Genomic DNA, 24573 nt, shown 5'->3' with positions numbered 1-24573 from the left:
TATACTCTTAACATTGTATTATTGAGAACCAAATTGGATACATTATAGGTTTGTGTAATGCTTTTAGTTAATTTTTAATGAAGTCAGTCTGTTACAAAATGTATAAAATCTAGCTGTTTGACACATGTCTGAGGACTTATGTTGAATGATAGTTTCTACTTAAAATGTCTTATAAATCTGTGTTTGGTACTGTATAGGTCCTCTTTTGTATGGTTTTCTTGTGTTTGACAGATCTGAATCAAGATAATGGCTCTTAACATGAGGGATGGGTAAATTCTGAATTTCAGTAATTGAGTAAAAATATGACTAAATATTTTTATAAACACAATTACAAAAATGAATACAGGAAAAATGCTGATAATTTGAATAGAAATACAAAGGAATGTATTCATGAACACGTGTTAGGCAATATGCAATAATGGTAAAACAACAGGCAATGAGATTTTAATACTTTTACTTTATGAAACAATCTTTTCAAAAAATGAAACAATATTTGAACAAATAATATTTCAATACTTTTTTTTTCAAAATAAATGCAATAACAAAGTTTTAGGCCAAAAATATATTTGTAAAGGAGACTTGCAGATATTATAATTGTCTATTTTATGAACATTAATCTCTCTTGGACGTCTTGTAAGGGAGGTGGCAGCAAGCACGTCTGACGGTTTTGCTTCTGATACTAAACAAATGATCAACAGAGGGCAGAGGATGTTGGAACACTTGGGTAGCATTAGGCTAGTAAAGATAGGGTAGGAAATTTTTTTCAGAGATTTTCAGGTAATCTAGAGGGCTGCTTTTTTTCAGAAATGCAAGGGCCATCAAGGTAGGTGTTAACTTCTGTATCCTCAGAAGATAAGGTGGCTGATTTCTTGGAGGCAGCAAAGAAACTAAAGAGCTTATTTCTTTTACATACTACAGTAACTATCTCAGATTCTGACTTGAGTTAATTAATAACAGTGCAATACATTAACTTTAAAAGTGTTTGTAGAGAAATGATTGATTTAACTTGTTATGGAAGTAATAATGACAGTCTAGAAATTGGATGAGTACAAATATTAAGTATTCCCTAAATCTTTCAGTGAATGTGAATACTAAGCCATTCTGTTCAAATACTTTAACTTTCCCTGCCAAAGTATTCCAATACATGTATGAATGCTCCCAGAGCTGTATTCAAACACATTTGAGTACAAATATATTGTATCTGCTTAATGTATACTGGTTACTGCATTTAATTATATCTTTGGTTTAATTTTATACTTGAGATATTTATACATGGACTTCTCAGAAGTTTTAATTTCTTTCTGCCTATTAAGATGTTTGATATTCATAATAGGGACTTTAAATTCCAGATTAATTATCCTTTTAAAATTGTAAAAAGGAATGGAAGAAAATGGTTTCATCTTACAGACAAGGTTTTCCTCATCTTATTTTGTCTTCTATATGGCCAGATCCCATTGGTGTTTCAAAGCATAATCTTAGCAGGAAACCTTGCATTATAAAGCACACAGGGTCTTTATTAGAGTTGGACAACTAGTGGAATTTGATAATCAATATTTAGGCTCATTAATCAACAATATTCAAATAACTGATTATTTTACAAGTCAAATCTTCTTTTCTGCTTGTTTTGGGTTTTTTAAACATATTTTCTTTTGAACTGGTCACTTAATATGATAGACACCTTCAGGTAAAACAATTTGTGATAGTTAATTTTGCAATTTTGTAATGTTTTATATATGAAGATTTATGACATGTTGAACATAGTACAATACTTGTAACAAGCTAAAAATAACACTAACATCATTCTGTGGATTTTTAATTAAGTGAAAACAAATTCATGTTAATCCTAGAAACAGAATACTCTTTAACATTTAAAAAAAAATTTGATGATTCAGATTGTCTCTTTTGAGTGATTTAAAATGGTCTATAAAGTAAATATTGGAATATTATAAGAAATACAAAAATCATGGTATTTTTGTTACTGATTACATCATCAGTGTAAAAGAACTTTGAAACAATTAATTAACTTTATAAACACATTGACATCCCTTAAGTGAGAAGCTGCTTTTGTGGATAGATGTTTGTAAAGAATCCATAAAAATGATTAATATGGGTGTTTGTATAGTACAGGCTTGAAGGAAATGTAGAAACAAACATTCACACAATGAAAACAGTAAATCATACAACTTACAGCTTACTGTATCTGATGGAATTTAACTATGTATGAGTGGGGGTCAGCATGGCCTTGTACGGAGTGCCATTCAACATGGTATTATGTTATTTGATATTAAAACTATCAGTTGTTCATTTGATTGTACACTGCTGACTTAACATTTCAAAGGTTCTAGAGATTAAGCAAATCCAATATGCAAATTGGATGGTAGACAAAAGTATTTTTACTATTTGTGAAACATTATCTTGGAATCCAACTTCTTTGAGTCTGAATCAGATTTATGTCATCAATTCACAGACATATTTTAAATACAAATACTTTATTAACACATTATTTTCTGTCAAGATTTGTACTGACTAATAAAACCTTCCCAGATTTTGTGAAGTTACACTTAGTAATTTTGGAATTACAGCTGTGAAGCAGTATAGCGAGTGTTGGTATATTTAGTCTAAAGTAAATATGTAGTGTGGGATCACCTTGCATGGAGCCACATGCATAATATTTATTGTGAAAGTAAAAATATGGATTCAAACTTAAATCATTTCTGAACTAAACTATTTTCTGCTATATCCTCAATGTTCTTAATAAAAACAAACTCCTTTAATCAATGGAGACTAAATTAAGAAATCAAAAAGTATATTCCAGTTTTGTTGCCTATACATTTCATTTTATACTTTCAGTACTTAGGCTTGCAACAATATTAGGTTATACTTTTGTTACTAAGTGACATCAAAAGCTATTGATTGAATGTAGTGTTACCAAAACACACTGGCTTTTCTATATACTAGAAGTTGTTGATATAATATTTTTTTTTTTTATAATTATAATGTGAATATTGCACCAATTAATTTCATGAATGATATTAATTGATTGACTCACAAAGGAATACCAATGTTTGACTATCTTTACTGCACTCTTCTGCCTCTCTATTTAAGGTTAATTTTTCCAAATTTTATTTATTTCAGTTATGATATGTCAGTTTGGGTTATCCTATGGGGTGGGGATGGTAATACTTGCCCTGTCAATTTTGACAGGCTATATGCTAATACCATAACATTTGTTTTTTGCCAAATCTTGCCAAAATCAAGGTTTGACAAAATCTAGATAAGCAAGAAGCTTATAAACATTGCATGTCATTACTGTATCATTACAAAACTTCCTGTAGCAAATGGTATGAATTTTGTTGATTAAAATATTAGAAGAATATCCTTAAACAATAAGTTATAGTTTTGTTATAGAGAATTGACTTCATTAGTTTGTGAGGTGATTTGTAATTCTGATTTATATAATTTAAGTAATTAGCATACTTTTGATCAAAGATTAAGACTTTTGCTGCTACTTGCTTATTTCAAAATTCCTCCACATTTGTTTCTATCTATCTTATGTGAGCATTTAAGTTCTTTGTCTTACAAACTCTGATATTGAACTTTTAGAATTAAAATGAAAATAGTTTATATGTCTTGCAATTTTAGACAAATCTGTTTTTGTTTATACAAGTAAACTTCAAAGTAAGGCTTTAAGATCATGATAAAAATGACTAAAGAAGCTGTTAAAGTCTTAATAGTAAGTGCATGTGATTTGGGATTTTTAAATTTTTTATTATAACTTAAAACTCTAGAAACTGGGTTTCGATACCCATGGTCTGCAGAGTACAGATTGCCCATTGTATAGCTTTGTGCTTAACTACAAACAAACTTATTAAGAATATTGATACTTTAGGATTGAACACCAAAGACTCCATGCCAGACACCGTGGACATGATACTATGCATGCATGGATGGTTCTTATTCTTATCACAGCTGTTGTGGTTGCCCAGTTGATTCTTGTTGAATGGAAAAAAAGGCATTACAGGTCCTATCAGGTAAGACTGAAATATACATACCAAGTCCTGTTAGATAAGAACAAGTAGGCATTACAGGTTTTATTATGTAAAACTGAAATATGCATTACAGGTCCTATTAGATGAGACTAAAATAGGTATTACAAGCCTTATTGAAAAGACAGTGTGTTTATGAAGCTAATTGTGAATGAGCCTGTTTTCCATATTTAATTTGACAGAATAAAATGTTTACACTATATAATTGAAAAATTATCTTTAACATTGTATTATTATTTATTAAATTCCTTTATATTAATAACATACAGGATATTAGGTATATTAATAACACACAAGATGTTAGGTATACTATTAACACACTAAAATAGGTATTACAAGTCTTATTAAAAAAGACAACATGTTTATGAAGCTAATTGTAAATGATCCTGTTTTCCATATTTAATTTGACAGAATAAAATGTTTACACTATGTAATTTAAAAATTATCTTTAATATTGTATTATTATTTATTAAATTCCTTTTCCCTGCAGTTAGTATCTCCAAAAATAGAAACCATAATTCTGTTTTCAGCTAAAATCTTAACATCTGAATTGTGCACTCAAATTTTAGAAATTAATTTTCTGTATCTGTGTATTTGAAGTGTATCTTATTATATAAATGAAAAATAAATCTGTATCATTGCATGTGAGATAACTTTATAGCGAGTGTAAAATCAAGTTGGGGATGTACCATTTGATGTTTGGTTAAAATCTTTCTTGCTCATTAGATTTTGAACTAAAGAAATGAAAATGTTATCTTATTTTTTTTTCTTAAATCATAGAGAGTTTCTCTGTTGGGTATGTGGATCATTCCTGTCTTAGTTAGCCTTCGAAACCATTGGTGGCGTTTTATTATCATTTGGGCAATTTTACAATATTAACATGTATTGTAGTTAGCCGAGGTTTGCAGAAACCCATATCTGGAAGAACACCAAGGTAAGGCTATGAGTCCTTGTTTTTTAACCTTCACTTACTGGAAATGCAGTTTTTTTGTTTTTGTTTGGTAATAATAGCAAAAAATTTGTTATGTTGATACTATGTCATCAAAGACAGAGATGATGGATTGAGTTTAAGTTATACAAACTTTTTTCCTTTATTGTCATAAAAACATGAGTTACTTTAACTGCAGGGCAGTTTAGGTAATCAGATTGATACCATATTAGAGTTTTTTATGGTTTTAGAGATGATTTAACAAGCTATACTAATCTGTTAATTGAACATAAAATCTTAACTTCCTCTTCAAAAAAGTGCAAAAGGTATTTAATGATTGGGTTTTTATATTTATGAAATAAAAAATCACACACATACATAATGTTCATAATACACAGCAATTACTTAGAGCAGCAGTTCCCAAACTGTGGATCCTAACTGATGGTGGATTGTAAAACAAAACATAGTAAAATATAAATATAGTAAAATATATTTCCATTTTATATAAGAACAGCATCCCTCTTCCTACTTAGAACAAGGGTTCCAAAAAATTGCCTGACTATTTGAGTTGTGAATTGTGAAGGTTTGGAAACCACTGCTTTGAGGAATGAGAAGGGGATGATTTATTTCCTGTGTATATGTGTAAACCATGGTGTAGTTACTTTTTTTATTTCCCCCCATTGGAAAATGAAGAAATATACTTTGTGTTGAATAATTTGTAGAAATTGTGTCTTATCACTAATGTGGGTAGGTGGTTAGGGAGCTCGACTCACATTCTGTAGGTCATGGGTTAGAAACTTCATCACACCAAACATGCTCACTCTTTCAGCCTTGAGGGCATTCTAATGTGATTGTCAATCCCACTATTTGTTGGTAAAATAGTAGCCCAATAGCTAGAGGTGGATGTTGATGACTAGCTGCCTTCCTTCTAGTCTTACACTACTGAACTAAGGATGGATAGTGCAGATAGCCCTTGTGTTGCTTTGTGCAAAATTCAATAAATTAACCAACTTTTCACTTGTCAAATTTCCTATTCATTAGTTTATGTTATTGTAAAATCTGCAGCCTTGATTATTATTAGATTCACTAAAGATATGAAAACTCATAACATTTTTTCATTTCATTTAATCTTTTAAGTTATCACCAAAATACTTCTTTTAATTATGTCATTTGTTTATCTTAACAGGCATAAAAGTGATAAATGGTTGAGTAGCTTTATTCAAAACATTATTTTAAAACTTTTTTTGTTGTTGTTGAAGACAGTTCTGTAGCTTTGTAAAAGTTTCTGAAATCTTGAAATGGTTTGTAATTTTATGAAGTTCCATACATATGAGGTTATCACTCTTTATATGATAATACCAATTTCTGATATGATATCTTACCTCCTCTCACAAATAACTTTTACTCATACTGCAAAGTTTTTGCTTCATACCAGCCTTAGTACTCCCATATACTCTGCCTTTTACTCAATGAGTCATCTGCATACTATCATGTAAAGGATTGTGCAACAACCCTCCACAAATAGAGATTGCTACACAACTCTAATAGTTACTAACACACACTCTTCTATGTAGTGAAAAATCACTTCTTGATTGGCAGTCTAACTGTTAAGACATGTTCTTGACTGAAACTTTTCTTAGGCAATCAAGTTTTCTCTTGGTCATTAGGCATCACATAATTTTTCACCATACTTTTTCAACTTTTAATGATGTGAGAACAGAGTCAGAGTAAATTGTTTTTTTTCTGGGTTAACACCACTGGTCGTTCACTTTCAACTCCATGGGGCACCTTCCACAGTTGATGTCACTACTACAACTGATTTGCTGGTCACTTCATTGGTGTCTGAGCAACTTTATCTATGTAGGAAGTAATGGCTCTGGTTCACAGGAAGTCAGATACCTTTATGCAGTCTTCCGAACCACCTGACAATTAATCTCATATACCAGGTGAGAGTTTGATTGAACATGATAGTGAGGATTTGGACAGCCTGTTTCCTCCACCTGCCTATACTTCACATTTGCATGTTGTTTCAAGAGATGTGTCCATGCCTCTTTTCCAGTTTCTCAAATTAATCAATCAGGTTTGTTATGTTTTATCCTCATCACTAATTTTCTATGATTGAATTCCTGTCCTAATAGGTGATGAGCCTTTGTGCCAGTATTTAGTGTTTTTTTCCCTCTCTAGATATTATTGTTCATGAGAATTGATGCAGAAACTAGTTGCAAACCTCCCATTGATCTCAAACCCCTCCTGCACTTGTTCTTCTATTTCATCCTTCTTCTTCCTTGCTGGTTTCAGCCTCTTATAGTCCTGAGGTTTACCATTGGTCCTTGTGGTGCAATCTCTGAGGCTACCTGCAACTATATTGTGACTTAATGATCTGTGGGGACCAAACTCCTCAGCCACAGTTATGAAGGTGGTTTTAGAAGGTCTGGTCCTTCTTTTCAGTTCTTCTCTTTAAAATCCTTTTGTCTGCTATCGTCATTTAGAAACATTTTGGGACCTTTTTAACAAAGGTTCCATTAAAGAGGAAGATCTCTATCATTGCTTTGTCAGCTCTGAACAGCTTCTTGGTCCTGAAATTTCAACATGGAGTTTTTTCTTGTCCTTCATTGGATTTTCCTCCTTGATCTGTAAATGACAAAGGTCGATCTGTAAGATGTGTACCTACACATTTCTATCTACCATTCAAGCCCATTATTAGTTTTGATTTATCTATTTTGGAGGGATGTTTCAATTCCAGGCTTGTTTATTCAGGCTCATTTTGCTCCCTTTGTTTTTTATCAAGTGCTCTGGTGATTGCCCATCTTCATCATTCTCAAGGCCTTTGTTTCCATCATTATATGTATGACTTACTACTTCCAGCTCAGTGAACTCAGCAAATAGCCTGATGTGGCTTTGCTATAAGAAAACACACAACTTCCAGCTTCCTTACATGCCAACTATGCCCTTCATACTTAGTTTCTCCTTGGATAAGCATCTTATGTTGGTAAGTTGGTAAAGGTGAAGTCGTCTGTCCTCATCTCCATGCAATACCTAGTTCATCTTGGAGTGTTGTTCAGTTTCCTACTCATTCAGGCCCTACATTATTTACTTCAGCATAGGATTATGGAGCTTTTCATCTTTCTTATTCTACATGACAGGTTCTCTGTCTCTCTCTCTCTCTCTCTCCCACTATCTTTTTTTTTTTTTTTTTTTTTGTAGATGTAGGCTTCAATGGAAACTCTTATCCATCTTCCTTGCTTACATGCATCACCTTCAGTAGGTTTTGTTAGACCAGTGAAGTATTATTTAAGATTCATTGGATAATGCTCTGTTTTTCTTTCTTTACAGACTGAATATTTCTGGTTGTTGGTCTTCCTTTTCCTTGTACAAAATGTCACCACTTTACAGATGTTTCTCTTTCTGGTTGGAGTGCTTACCTGAATGCTCAGAAAGTTTCAAGGTAGTGCATTCTGTCAGAGTCCTCTCTTCATATCAACCTCTTGGAGCTCCTCCCATTTCATCAGGCTTTGGTTGATTTCCAACCAGGCCTTAATGATTAGTTGGTGATGGTGCATTCCAACAACTCAACAGTGATCAAATTCTTTTGTTGACAGCTTGTTGTATTTTGGTTACATTGAATCATGTTACATGTTTATCATGTTTCGATAGAATTCTCTCTAAGGAGCAGTTAATGGACCCATGTGTTTTGGGGCTGTGTGTGTAGTGAAGTTTTTCAGAGTTGGGTATCTTTGCAACTCATCTTAGTTCTCAGCTACCAAGGTTTTGGTCTTCTATTCCACATCCTTTGACTGGAGTAGTGAAATCAAGCTGTGGATGTACCATTTGATGTTTGGTTAAAATCTTTCTTGAACATAAGTTTATTTTATTATGAATTTTTCTTTTATGTAAAAAGAAAAAGATCCAAACCATTTCTTTTTTTTTTCTTCAGGCTACTTAATATATTTTTATTTTGTATGTGTATACTAACTCTTCCATTCATCTTATTTCCTGGGTCTTTCACATGATCCAGATAACTGTGTGTGACTCCATGTTAGCTGGTTCAGCTGTGGTTTCCACTTCTGTGCTTGCTATGGATGTTGCATCCTCTCAATATTTTTCCCACTCTTCTTCATTGGCCTCAATCCAGCATGTCATCCATCTGTTCCCACACTTGGACTTCATATGTGACTTTTTAATAGTTCCTGACCCAGAGGCCAAGATTTTTATAGCATGTGGTATCCTTGATTCCCCATTCTATAAGTCCCTTTTTTTTTTTTTTCATGGCAGTGTACCAAAGGAAATGATGCATGTACCATTGCTGATCCATATGTCATGGTTATCATCTGTCTCATCCTACCATTTCTAACCTGGCTCTTTAACATGGCCCTCTTGATTTTTTCCATTGGGACTATTGCATGGTTTTGTCATCCATACTTCATGTTACAAATTTTGCCTTGTCTTCTGTTTGTCTGCCCTCTCCCTTTTGTTCTGTTCCCTCTGCACCACCCGTCTCCTCAACTTGTCTCTCTCCCAGGTTTGAATCTCAACATCATTCTTTATATTCTTATCCTACCTCCCTTTGAACCCTTGTAACTTGTTCTATATATCACCTTTCCTTGAAAACCCTTTTTCTCCTATTATTGGCATGCTGATGTTGTAGTCAGATGTGTTTAGTTTTGATGTCTACTACACCTTGTTTTGCAGTTCCTAAGTGGTCTTCTTCCCCAGTCATTCTTTTCTGCCTAAAAATTTGCCTGTATATTACACCTTTATGATATTGTAATCTGGATCCCCTCAGCTGTTTGTTTAGGGCTCTCTGGCATAAAGTACTTCTTTCCATGGTTTCAACTCTTGATTATTTATTCCTTGGAATCCTTTCTACTCAAAATCCTTTCTACTCTAATCCAAAAGGGTAATGGATTGGATTCACCAGTTTATTGGTTTTATTATTCTTCACTATTTCTTGATGATTGTCATCTTTTATATGTATCTTTCCATTAAATTTGTTGTCTTGCCATGCTCCAAGCTGCTTATTTCCATCATTCAATGGAGGATGTCATTAGCTCTGGTATTTGGACCAGTTGCCATACCTTTATTGCTTATTATCTTCATCACACAGCCATTTATTTTCTATAGAGTTTTGGCTTTCTCCCACTGTCATTTTGAACTCCACAGTGTCTCTTTGCAAAGCAAGTAATTGTTCTTTTTTTTTTTTTCATTTTCTTTGCAGGTGTCTTTCTTGTTTAGTTGGATCTCACTCAGTGTTGGGTGTCACCTAACCAAGTATTCTTATTCTTAACCCTCTAACTACCATTTCCCTGCAGAATAGGTACATAAGGTTGCTATCATTACATCTTGTGACAAAAAATATAATTAGTGGATGAAACTGTTTAAAATTTGACAATAAATTTCCTAAAAGAATGTTGTTTCAGAAGAAATAATATTTAATTTTAATAATTTTCTACTGTTTCTAATACAAATTTGTTATTCAGTGTAGTTATTTGCACTCTGGCTTTGAATACTTCACTTGCAAAGTAATTTTCATAAAAATACCATTTATATTCTTTCAGTTTTAATGTTTTATTTGAATAATCTTTAAAACCTAAATTAACATCAAAAGTTTCTTAAGGTAAATATTTTTATTTTATTTTCTGTTTTCTCCAGTATATCACTAACTGTAGGTAATTATGATCAAAATAATGTGTAATAAAATGTTTAAAATTAAGAAATGGAAATATATACATCATATACCTTTTAACTCTTCTAATCTTAGAATATCTTGCTTAACTTTTCCTTTAGGGAGAAAACTGGGCCTAAACAATATGCATTTTTAGGAGCCCACAAGTAGTTTTATGGGCCAATCCTGTAGCTTATTGTAAAATGCAGTCTATAGTGGAGGATATCAGAAAAATCACTAAGTTACACAAAGGGTGTTAAGTAAATTGAAATGAAACTGTATATAAAGATATCAGTATATTTCAGTTTATTTTATTGTGAACTTGTCTTTTATGTAAGAAGAAAAAAGTCAAACCATTTCAATTTTTTTTAGTTTTTTAGGCTACTTAATTTATTTTTATTTCATATCTGATCTTTGATATCTCTTTAACGCATGACGTAACAGCAACTTTTCTGAAGACGATTAGTAAGGAAGCAAATGTGAATTTTAAAAGTATCACTATTAAATACCACATGCGTGAAACAATTACACATTTTGTGTGAAAGTGTAAATCTGTTGCCATAGCAATTAATGCATTGTTTGCTAATAGGCCACGAATGGTTTTCAGAATACCACACCACATCATGATATCTAGACCTGTTTGTTGGGCAAGCATTTAATGTTACTCAAATTGTGCCATATCACAAATGTTAAGAAAATTCCATTATTTTGGAGTTTTTAATCTTTTTAATGAAAACAAGTTTCTTAAAACATAAATCTTTGTATCAGAAAAGGCCAGAAATACCTGAAAAGCATCAAAATGTTTCATAACTGGAAGACCAATACTGTTACTAGAAGTAATAGATCTAATTTTTGGATTCCACAGCCATTTTTTTTCCATCATGCAATTTATGTTTTTAATAGGGATATCCTACAGATAACAATCTCCAACAATGCACTTAGCAACTGTATGTCTTTCTAGTCAATGTTTAAATTGAAATAGATCATGGAAAACGTAAGGGAAATATGTTTAGAAATCTGCTCTTTCTATTTGGTTAAGAAGCATGCCATTCAAATCTAATTTGTTGCTGAAGGATGGCCAATTTTAATTTAGTGTGTATGTTACTCCTACTGGGTGGGGAAAACTTTTACAATGTCATCATTCTTGGAACTGTAATGCAACACCATGTAGGCTAGTCTTTTGGAGTTGGTTATCTAGTTATCAAGAGATTTATTTAAAATCCAGATTTATAGTCATGAGTGGAGTACACATGTTTCCATCTCAAAGAAGTTTACAGTTTGAATAAAGAAATGACTCAGTTTTTCCAAACTGAAACAGCACTTTAAGTCAATATATTAAGATGCTCAGCTACATCGAGATTACCAAAGGTAATTTGAAAAGCTTCATTGTTAAAAATTACTAAACTCCTTGGTCTGAGCAGTTACCTATTCTGTAATTAAACTTTTAATTATATTCATTAAATTTCCTACTATAACCAATGCATTATCAATTATAATATTTTATGAGTCTCTTTTAATACTAAACATTTTTACATCAATTTCCCAGCTACAATATTTGATTGAGAGAGAGATTGCGATAATTATTTACATGGAACCTGAGCAGGAAAACTTGTAGTATTTTGGATTACTGACATTTTTAGTGATGTTCTAGGCTTATGGATATTGGATTAGTTTCTTTAGCAGCAGGTTTCATGGTTTGTTGATTGAGTCAAGAAACTGACGTTTAGCCCCAAAACATGTTTTCATACAAATTTCTTTGCTATTCTTATGACTCCAAACAGTGTACAAATCCAACTCACAAATAGATCTGTCATTTAATTAAATGAATTTTGTTGACTCATCATCAATTTTTGGAAATAAAACTAAAACTGATTCAATGACTTGTTGTAATCAAAGATGGTAAATTGACAGCCTCTTCACATCAAAGTTACATCAAATGTCTCTGATTTCCTTGTTAATTCCTTTTATGCAACTTGTTTTCAATCTCAAGTGATGTTACATAAACTTTTTAATAGTTTTCTTTCAGCTGCAGTTGCATTTGTTTATGTAGATGGAATAAACAGTTGATACTCAATATCACCCAAAATGCATCTTTGTTGAAATTTGGTAGATACATTCCCTTTCTTATTCAATCATTACTGTCTAACTTCTATGATGCATTCACCAAGTGTTCAGTTTTTCTTCATACTGTATGTATGTCATACGTGGAATTTTATAAAATTATATTTTTCATATCCTGAAGCATTTAAAAATAGCATAAGATACTTCAGTGCTGCAAATGCTTCAGAATTGTGATCTTGAAATTTCACCTAGTTAATGATAAACATGTAGCATATGTGTGTACTTTGATCATCTGGGTGAAACTTGGGCTAAGGTACAACACAGTTGAAATAAAAGAAAGAAATGCTAAAATAATTTTAACCACTATATGATACATTCCCAATGCCACCTGGTGTTGGGATGAAGATGCACCCTCACCTTTCTATCCATCTTCCTACCATTCCCCAGATGTTGGTTCTTCACAGATATAGTAGTGGTTGTGTTGGATGTGCACACAGTTTAAGCTGTGGGGGTCTTTCAACTGCTTCTGCCTTTATTTGTGAGAGTCTTGTGGACAGAATATTCCTGGTTCACAAGTGATGCAGTCTCCCACAGTACTGTTGCCTTCTGCTTATTAACACTCCCCATGGTCCTCCTTTGGGTATTTCTAAAGGGAATCATCTTCTCACTGGATCCTCTGTCAACTCATTGTAATATTCTAGGTGTTTTTAAAAAGAGGTAAGATGTTGTGTTGGAAGTTAACATTTTCTTATGCTGCAGATGTATTTCCAATAGATATTTACCTACCTCACATTTCCCACCCATATTCCCCACTTCTGGTGTTGGTTTTGTATGTACTGCCTGATCTTAAAGTGACTTTGAACTGCACAGAAGAGAAAGTGCGAGAGACAGAATGAGTCATGTTGCACTCATATTGATTGAGGGTTACTGCACAATCATTTACGTAATAGCATGCAGATGTCTCACATTAATACAAGTGAGGGTAGATGAGAGTATCAAGGTTAATATGAAATGGAAATTTACACATAGAGTGTAGCATAATTTGAGGAAAACTGTTTGTGAGAATAGGTAAGTATTTATCAGAAATACATTTTCAGCTTACAAAAATGTAAATTTTGTAATTTTCTAAAAGAATGGTGAATAAGTTATTGAAGTGTTGTGTTTAAATTATACATTTCTATTATTTTTGTTTAAATGTTTGACATTAATTTCTTTTTTGTATAAATATTAAAGCAATAGTAATAAATTTTATTAAGTTGTTTTTATTTTAGAATAATTTATTATTTTGTAAACAATATAATGCATTTGTATAAAATCTCATATTTTTACTTTATTTCTTACAGGTTGGTGTATAAGTGGTTTTATCTCATATACATGATAAGTTATGGGCTTGGAGTATTAGGCTATGTTGTTGTTATGCTAACACTGCTTGGAGTGAACCTTATGTTTCGAGCTCAACCTCAAACCTGGCTGGACTGTGGACTTGTGTGTCTTTTCTATGGACTTTACTATGGTGTTTTGGGCAGAGATATAGCTGAAATTATAACTGATAAAATGGCTGCAACTATTGGAGTAAGTTAGTATAAACCCTTTGACTACAAGGTATTGTTTGTAATTATTACAAGATTTACACAGTAGAAGTGTTTTATATCATAGGAGAATACAACTAAGCCAAGAAAAAAATACCAGTTTTTATGATAATTTCTAAAACGTCTTGAGGTGTATGGTAAACAAAATTGATGAGAAGAATAACATGAACAACTTCTTGCTCTAGTTTTTGTTTAAAGTTTACAACTATCTAAACAAAGAGTGTAGTAAGAAGCCAAACAATGAACACTTCAAAATAATAGACTAATCAACAGGTGCAGGAGTATTAAAGAAAAAAGGGAGCATTCCTAATTCGAAATATAAATCCAAAGCTTAATAACCAATTAACAACATCACTGCATCTCAAAATGTGGTAATTTATTATGCTTGTGATGGGCAGAAAGTGAAAACTGTAAAAACCTTCATTGAAAACTAAATATCCATCACTGTCTATAATACATATAAATGCATGAAAAAAATGTTTTTTTCAAATAATGTACTTTTTGTCATTTAACAGTAATGCAATACTAATGACAAATCTGACACTAGATTCAAGTTTTGTTTTTCAATGGTATATAGATGGAAGTTATATTAATTCAGGAGTCTTGACACAATAACACAGATATTTAAATATCCTCCTTAATTTAAATCTAAACTGAAATTCTCAAACCAGATGGATAAGATTCATTAAAATTGAAAGGGTGAAACGTGTACAGAATTCTTCAATCAACCAGTGAAGCCCCCTGCTAGTACAGTGGTAAGTATGGAGTTACAACACTTAAATTAGGGGCTCAATTCCCCTCAGTGGGCTCAGCAGAAAGCCCGATGTGGCTTTGCTATAAGAAAACACACACATTCAACCACTGCAAATACTAGAACTAAGTTTTAGCACTGCATTTAAGTCTTGTAGCTGCTGGTTGATTCTTGTAGATCTGTTGAAGGTAAATAATTTATAAAAAGTAAACCAACATTTATGATTTTGTAAGTAAAAGTTTACAACCCAAAATGTCTTACTTGACTCATAACTAAGTTGTACATTTATACTGGTTTCTACAGTACAATACTTATAAACTTCAACATACACTTTGCATTAGTTACTGTTTACTATGTTCCTCTTTTTATTTTTGTACCTTTTTTATATTTATTTCTCCCTAAATCAAAAAAGTTAATAGACATTGATGTATTACTTTATCATTTCTATTTTTGGTTTTCTGTTTGTTTGATTTTCCCATTGTTTATTGCTGAAGTAATTTTCTGTTGTGTCTTTCTAATGTTTAATATGTAAACTGATTGTTTGTGTTATTTATTACTCGGTAGAATAGATAAATTTTTCCTATTTATACAGCTGAATTAGTATGCTCTACAAGAAAGATTTTCTGTGGAATGAAAAAAATGTTTCGCAGAAGATGATGATATATAAATAAGTTTCTTTATTTTTTCTTAAAGTGTAAATTTTAACTAGATGTGCTTTTTTTGGAAATGACAACTACTCTTTTTCTCAACTTCAACATATATGCTTAGATAGCTTTTGTTCAATTGTCATTAGTGTTATCACTGCAGGCACAGATAAGTTAAAGGTCAAGTTCAATAAACTAGTTTATAACAAGTTTAAATTGATTTGTATGCTTACTCTTGACTGCTGTGTATGCTTTCTGGTTTAAAAACAGTGAGCTTTTTATAGACAAGGTGAATATAGAAACTTGTGTCTTTAACTCAGAACAATAAAAGTCTCATTAAACTTTTTTCTTATGTGCCAAAATAAAGCTGTCATATCCAAATACTTAAGTTTCTAGAAAATTTAACAAACTGATTAAAAGAACTGCTTTGAAACAAAAGTATTATATGTAACTGTGAAATAATTGCCAGTATCATATACTTATGGGTTAAATAAGGCAAATTTGCAGACATGAGTATTTTAATATTTCACTGTCTTAGGTACTTGTACTGAATCTGCTTTAAAAATTACTTGAAATACATAAAAGATGAATGGTTTTCATTTGCATCATTAACGAATTTGTAGCATTGTTTGTTGGCTGTGATTTTGAAAATTTGAATAATAAATTGTATTCAAATATTTGAATAATTTAATTCCTATCTTATCAGTACTATACACCAACTGGAGTTCCAGTTCGTCAATTAGAACCAAATGTCTGTGCAGTTTGTGGGAATAAAATTCTTGTGCAAAACAATTCAGAGGCCATTGTAGAGAAAACGTACAAGTTAGCTTGTGAACATGTGTATCCTTTCTTTGATTATTTTTTTTCAAATATATCTTAATATAAAACCTATACTCATAGGTACTGTATCCTTTATTTTAACATATTTTGAAAAAAAAAAAAAGAGCCTGCATTTCATGAGCACATGTTTCCTTTTTTGGTTTTTCAAAAGTGTGGAAATATAAAAGTTTTTATCTTTTGTACAACTGGTTGGTTTTATAATTTTCTTTTGTGATCATGAAGAGTATGAAGAAACATATCTCAAAGATTACAGTGGTTTTGTTTTCAATCTATTAAAGTACTTTGGATATAATGTTTTTGTAATTTTTCACCTGATAATATACATTATATTGTAAGTTAAACCTTTATTAATGTAAATATAATAGGTAAACTTCTAAAACTACAAAGGGAGTGATTGAAGTCATAAACAAAATAATATTTTGATTTCAAATCAGTTCACTTAGGCCCCCCGCTAGTACAGCGGTATGTCTCCGAATTTACAACACTAAAATCAGGGGTTCGATTCCCCTTGGTGGGCTGAGCAGATAGCCCGATGTGGCTTTGCTATAAGAAAAACACACATACACACACACAGTTCACTTAGAAAACTGTTGAGAGATAATATAGTAATAATATAAGTGTGATATTCATAGAAAATGGAAAAAATTCAATCTTCTCATAAAATAGCAAAATATATATATTTTATATAGTAATATAAAACTTCTGTATAAATTACTTTTGTAAAATTATGGTTATTTACTTGTTTTTGATACTTACAGAAAGATATCAGTAATTAATAGAATGGGCTTGAAGAATAAATTATCAAGGACTTTGCTTTGATAATTATGATTACAAGATGAGTAAAACATATATTGAATTTGTATTTCTTGTTGCTGGGGCCTACATAGGGGAAAAAAAAATAAAGCTCATGGTACCCAGTAAGTAGTGTCAGTCAAAAATAAAATTTTGCCACTATGGTAAATACAAGCCAAACATGGTACGTGAACGACTACTACCTTTAGGGCTTGATTCCAGAATGATACGAAAACACTGTTTGTAATGGGATGTGATATTACACATATATAATTTGTATAGAAAATATTCTGATTTAAAAAGATTTTTTTTTCATAAACTAGTTGATAAGTTGCACACTCTATTTTTCCATGTGACTATTGAAGACCTTATCCAATTAAGAATTTATAGGTGTATTAAGAAAGTAATTCTCTCTTAATCTAAGTGTAGCAAGTCTGAGATGTGCTTTACAGGATCTGAGAAGTACTATGTGATAAAGGTCATGATAACAACTTTTAATGATGTGTTTTAACTTCCAACATTCAAGCCAGTCTTTTGTGGTGATAGCTTGTATTATATGTTGGACATGTGGATCTGGGTAGTAGCTCCTTGTGGCTATTTTTCATAATTACATCAGTCAGAAGAGACTGTTGTGTAGAGAACATTTGAAATAGTTTTTGATGGTGTACTGTAGGTTTCTGACTTTTAAAATGTATCTGTTGATATCAGTTTTCTGAAAGAACATAACAGAAGCATCAGAATTAAAGATTGCTTTTGCTGAAAATATTGGCAAAACATTTTTGTATGATGCTTGAATTAAATATTTTACTTCATCTAAATAGAATACTGCACACATTCCTTTATTTAAAATGATTGGTCATTTCATTTCACAAACTCTCTGCAGAGCATTTGCAGCTTATGTGTTCTACCAGTTGTCATGTTAAAAAATTGTAAAAATGTCCCTCAATATGGCTGGTATGGGCATTTTAATACCAATACCAGCCATCTTGAGGTACATTTTTACTTCAAATGGGTTTTTCATCATCAGAAATTAAAAAATTGTAAGTAGTGTAATATGCTATATCATCTGAATGTCCATGCTGTCATTGCTTTAATTAATTCAGTATATGTCATATTTGAACAGTTATCTTTACGTGGTATTTATGTACATAGTATTTGGTTGTTTTATATGCATGATTCTTAGTCATATAATTGCAAAATGTATAAAGTATGAACATACTGTAAACTCAATTATCCATTAATATACGGATATCTCTGTATCTCATGTCACCTTAAACCTTTATACAGGTCTAAATGGAAAGGTACACACAGTACTTATACATTTGGTTAAAACAAGGTCAAAACTGTCGTGTGTCATTGGAAATACTTCCCATTATAATTACTTTTCTCTCTGGGTTATAAACTTATTTACCATTTTGATATTAAACTGGGACTCTAAAACTATTACTAGAAAATTTAGAACAAACTTATATGTTGCATTAATCGGTGAGGTAGAGACATACGTGGAAATATAAATTTGCCAGAAGCTTTGTTGTTATATTTTAAGTTATTTATCATGAACAATTTTGATAATGGATTGTACAATTAAAGTGTCTGAAAAAACGTTATCAAGAAAAGTGTTTGGAAGTTCCAATAATGCAGATTAGTATCTTAAATATGAAGTTTATTACTTGTGTTGTTTCTTTATTGATTCCTTAACTTACTCTTTAGTTTTCATGAATTTTGTATTCGAGGCTGGTGTATTGTGGGAAAGAAACAGACATGTCCATACTGCAAGGAAAAAGTAGATTTGAAAAGGATGTTCTGTAATCCGTATCCTTCACTTGTATTTCTCTGTTTATCTATTATTGTAATATTTTAGTGACAGTTAATTTTATGTGTAGTTACTGAATAACTTTCATTAAACAGCAGAATTAAGTTTGTTTAGTAGCACAATTGATCGAAACTCTAATACGTTTAAAAGAAAAATTATACAGATAATTTTTTTACTATTACGCTAGTGGTCACTGTAAGGTTGAGATTAGTAAATAGTAATTACATAAATTATGTTTAATGTGAAATAGTTAAAACCTTTAAAATATTTTATATCTGTACTAAATAACATGTACATGTTGTTGTTCAGCTGTTAATATTAGTGATGTTGCTGGAGATAAGTGTTTTAAGAACTGTCAATCCAAATTAACTACAGTATAATTAGAAACAGGAACACCATGGTGATAAATAAAGCATGTGTTTCTACAGTATAATTAGAAACAGGAACACCATGGTGGTAAGTAAAGCATGTGTTTCTACAGTATAATTAGAAACAGGAACACCATGGTGGTAAGTAAAGCATGTGTTTCTACAGTATAATTAGAAACAGAAACACCATGGTGGTAAGTAAAGCATGTGTTTCTACAGTCTAATTAGAAATAGAAACACAGTGGTGGTAAGTAAAGCATGTATTTCTACAGTATAATTAGAAACAGGAACACCATGGTGGTAAGTAAAGCATGTGTTTCTACAGTCTAATAAGAAATAGAAACACAGTGGTGGTAAGTAAAGCATGTGTTTCTACAGTATAATTAGAAATAGAAACACAGTGGTGGTAAGTAAAGCATCTGTTTCTATGGTCTAAGTAGATATAGGAACACCATTGTGTTAAATAAAGCATGTTTTCCTCAATGGACAGTTTAGGATGTACAAGTTTCATCATCAGCAGTCTGAAATAATATGTACTGAGGAAAATAGATATAAAATTTGAAATAGTTTCTCATTAAGTTTGTAAGTGGTAAAGTATGTAAAGAATACTATAATATAATATCAATGTTAAGTGAATTAACAGAACAAATGTTTTATTACATATATAGTACTAAAGTTTATTTAAAATTTATATAGTTGAAAGTAACTAAAGCTGTTGTACAAAGTTAATATTAGTGTTCATTCAATATGACTAAACTTTCTTGGATAGGTGAGATTGGTATACAGGCATTTCTTTTTGTGTGGAGAAAGATATATATCTTACTATTCACTCATCTGCGAGCCAGCCATTGTGGTTTACATAAAATCACTCAAAATTGTGCACTTGATATAAAGAAATAGTTAGGTTTTTCATTAATTAGTATGAATGACTTGACATTCATTAACTAAGTCCTGACATATAAAAATGGCTGAAGTATAAAAACAGATTTCTATATTTTAAATTTTTATGTAAAGTTATCCAGGAACCAAATTTTATTTGGAAATCTTCCAGTTGCTGAAAAATATCTGTGGGAGAGAATTTCAAGGTACACTTTAAATTCCTCCTTCTTTTTTTTTTTCCTTCTCATTACATTACCTCAATTTAGAAAAATCCTTGTTTAGTTGTAACAATTATCAAAAAATATTGTAACCGTGTTATTTTCATTCCTACAGTTAGCATAACAGAAATACCTATTGGAAAGTGAAGCTTTGCTTGTAACCGTTTCTCTTTATGATAAATAAATTTATAACCACAGGAAATGTTAAAAAATCCACAATTTTCATCTGATAAGTGTTAATCTAAAAATCAGTTTCTTTTCTAAAATTAATTAAATTATTTTCACCATATTGCACAGTCAGTTGCGAGTTATTTTAGAAATTTAACTAAAATATTTGAAAATAAGTTCTCAAGTAAAACATGTTACAGAAAATGATTCATCACTATCATAAGTTTTTTAGACTAATGTTCAGAATAAAAGATGAACCTATTTCTTTGTCATTTATTTGTAACTTAAATATTTTACTCCTCATGGCTTAAAAGAAATGAAATACATATAAAAAATCATAGATTTTTCCTGTGAGGGTATAGATACATAACACACATAATGCATGATATATACAATTACTTTCATGGCACATTTGTACACTTAACATGCTAGTATTAGTCTCCAACTCATACATAACTACAAAAAGTGTTGAGTGTAAAAGTATAATCAACCTTTAAATGAAAGTATTACAAATTTTGACACACACATTTTTTTTTTGTTTGAACACATTTAACATTGTTTATAGAACCTTGAGGAGGTACAAGTTATGAATTTATCCCTAGTTTTAACCACTCTAATGATTACCTAATACAGATGTTTACTATGTTATAATTATTTTGGAGCTTTGCCATGCTGCTACTTTCCATGTTGCCATATAAGGACATACTCTGTCTGATCACTGTGCATATTAATAATAGCTCTGCAGCAAATTTTTTGCAAAAGTTTCTCTCAAAAAGTTGTTGTGTCAAAAGCATACTCTCTCATATATGCTTGTGTTATATAAACCATTTAGTGTGTAAAATTAATTATTTTATAGCACCCATTTCAACTATTTTATCTATAGGAACTTCATGCAGCAACTTGACTAACATGTCTTTTTCTGGAATAGTGTAATACCCATTTCATTCTCCAGCTGCTTGAGTTATGCAACAGCTGAATAGATATGTTGTGGAGCAGATTGTATGCATAAGAACTGTTACTTTCCATGACAAGGATCATTCTTGATTATGTTTCTGTTTTCTGGGGCAAATGAACCTTTTCCATTAACCAGTGTGGTTCTTGCCTGTTAAAAACCACTGCTAAGGTATGACTTGTTACATATATCTTTACTATTGTGTACAAAGCACAGCAGTCCTTCTTACATGCATTCCATAATACATTTAGTGATCTCCCAGTGACATTTTCAAAGTTCAGTTGTTTAAAAATCCACAGATTTTGCATCCAGTGACTTGACTGATATGTTTTCATATGGAATATAATCATAAATATTTCATTCATTCTCTCGGCACTAGAGGTATGACTGGAAACCTAATCTTGGTGAATACATACTCTGTTGGATTTGTTCATTTTCAGGCATAGGTCCTTCATTATATTATTGAATGTTGCTTAGGGCACATGAACAACTTTTAATACTAACCTTTGTATTTAGGGATTATTATGTGTTACAAGATGTTATGCTTGACTTACCATGTTTGAGGTACAACTTGTTGTAGATCCTGGTGTCATATATTGTTCCATATTCTTTTATTTGATAATACCATTACTTTTGAGGTATATCTCTTATACTTAATGATATTATAAGAAAGGAACATAGAACGTATTATGACAAAAGCAATCAATTTTTAGTGACATCACATTACTCTGAAACACCAGACTCAAAATTTAGTTGGTGGAACACAATAATTTTATATATTGACTGTATTTGTCTCATGTTTTATTGATCTACATTGTCAAAATTGTTTTGATATAATGCATTCATCCTGTGAATATGTAACATTTTTGTGTATATGGTAGTATTTGAAACCTAAAGTTATACTCTTGTTTCAAATTGAAAAGTGATTATATGCACATATAAGTTATGTTTAAAAAGTGTTTTTGTTAATTGTATTTAGGATTAACTTACCTTTCAAGAATTATTCCCTTAACTGTTTTTTTTTCTCTCAGATGGGAAAAACCTCACGTCTTCTATGGAAATTTTTTAGACTTTATACGTTATTTAGTTGCATGGCAACCACTTATCATTGCAGGAGTACAATTCATTAATTATATGTTGGGTCTTGAATAAAGAGACATATATTAAACTTCCAAAGTTAGTTTATTAAATCTAAAATGTATGCATTGATTATAATAGGAAATTCCTAAAGTGTGCTTGTCATTTATATTCCTAATTTCAGTTCTGTTCTTTGTTGTAAATGAAGCTGTATTATGACACAGAACGCAAAAAGATTTTTATGTTTCAGTTTTTAGAGGTGTTTTAACAGCATTAAATTATTTTTGTCAAGCTATTTCATCCTACTAAATTTTAGGTGTTTGAATTGAATTTGCATTATGTAAAAAACTAAATTAAAACCAGAAAGATATAAGGGCTTCTTCAAAATTGTAAACACTTGTTTTTCTTATTATTTTTGAGGAAAGTGTACCTTATACATTTCTATTTCTTTCATAACTGTTTCAATAAAGATTTACCTTTTATTTTTCATTGAAACCCAGTTAATACAGGAAAGTAACTGGTATTTTGGAGGTGCTTAATAATTTTTTTTTTCTGTTATTGTCATCCCCCTTAAAAGTTGGGCAACCTTATATATTAAGACAAATTGTTCATACCAAAATTTTCCTTCTTGTGCATCTTGTGACAGAGTTTAATAAAATATGGAACGATGATGTATGTGTGGTTTTGTATATTTACACATGAAACGCTTGGTGAGATATTTCCAGTTTTTGTCGAAACAACCCACTGGAACCATGTGTACCACTAGATGATATACTTGTATATTTTTCAGAGAAGTCCCACATGAATAATTGTTTTCTGTGTTACAGGGACATGTATCTAATCTGGTTTTATTGCAGTATTTTAAATTATGTTGATTTCTACTCATGTATCAAACAAGTCCGTTCAATAACAGGAAGATAAAGCGAGAAACTTGTGAAGTAATCTGAAAACTGAGTTTATAAGCTGTGAGAAAAATAAAGATACCAAATGTGTGGTATGAAGTTAAACAGTCTTTATTTGCACAAAAACCAAGAAAATAATGTGTATTTGGTTAGACAAAGGAATAATTACATTTACTGTACTTTTGAATGGCTTGGCAGCTCTGTTGAACTAAATACTCCAAACTGATACAGAAAGTCTTGGTTTTTTTATGTGCAATAACATCACCACATGACTGGTTATTCTCTTGCAGTAGTTAATGGCTTTAACATGCAGACATCATCCACTTTGCCAGCAAAGGAATGTGATAGTCACTGACACTCTCCTACATTAATAAGCAAAGTTTCTGCAATATTCTAGCAGGCAGAGTAGATACCATCTGTTACTCAGAAGAACAAAAGTACAAAAGCAAATGAAAGAAAGGACCATTTGAACAATTTTGTGCTAAAACTGCATAAAAACATACTAAACAGACAAGTTATGAAAATTTCTGTGGTAATAAAGATTGCTAAAAACATGTTGTTTACGTATTTCTCTCGTGCCTTGAAGGTGGATGTAAGTGGATATTGTCCTCCCACTATTTTTAAGGAAATGCCATTTTTCATACTCCTAACTTGTACTGATATTGTTTTAATTTAATTATCACATCTCTGTATTAAATAATCCTATGCAGTTCACTTGCTGTTTTCTTTAAAAGTACACCTCTTTCATACTTTAACAGAATTTCTCTTTTTTCTTATCTTGAGATGGCATTTGGAACATTTGTACAAAACAATGTTGGTATTTAACTGTGAAATGGTTGTTCTTTAATGAGAAACATATTGCAGCATTTTTTGTACATATGGT

The 24573-nt window shown here is 31.2% G+C and overlaps 1 protein-coding gene across 1 annotated transcript in view; it reads left to right on the top strand.

The window, feature by feature from the left end:
- LOC143251966 (E3 ubiquitin ligase Rnf121-like) overlaps nt 1-23800 on the top strand; it is a 57558-nt gene extending 33758 nt beyond the window's left edge. The window contains 7 exon segments of the mRNA XM_076503378.1: nt 3890-4031; nt 4827-4911; nt 4914-4980; nt 14041-14269; nt 16388-16521; nt 19024-19125; nt 22743-23800. Coding sequence (XP_076359493.1) covers nt 3890-4031; nt 4827-4911; nt 4914-4980; nt 14041-14269; nt 16388-16521; nt 19024-19125; nt 22743-22863 — 880 coding nt within the window. The 3' untranslated portion in view covers nt 22864-23800.
- The last annotated feature ends 773 nt before the right edge of the window (nt 23801-24573 follow it).

This window comes from Tachypleus tridentatus, chromosome 6 (genome assembly GCF_004210375.1).
Source record: "Tachypleus tridentatus isolate NWPU-2018 chromosome 6, ASM421037v1, whole genome shotgun sequence".
NCBI classification, from domain to species: domain Eukaryota; kingdom Metazoa; phylum Arthropoda; class Merostomata; order Xiphosura; family Limulidae; genus Tachypleus; species Tachypleus tridentatus.
This window is presented reverse-complemented; position numbering and strand designations above follow the sequence as displayed.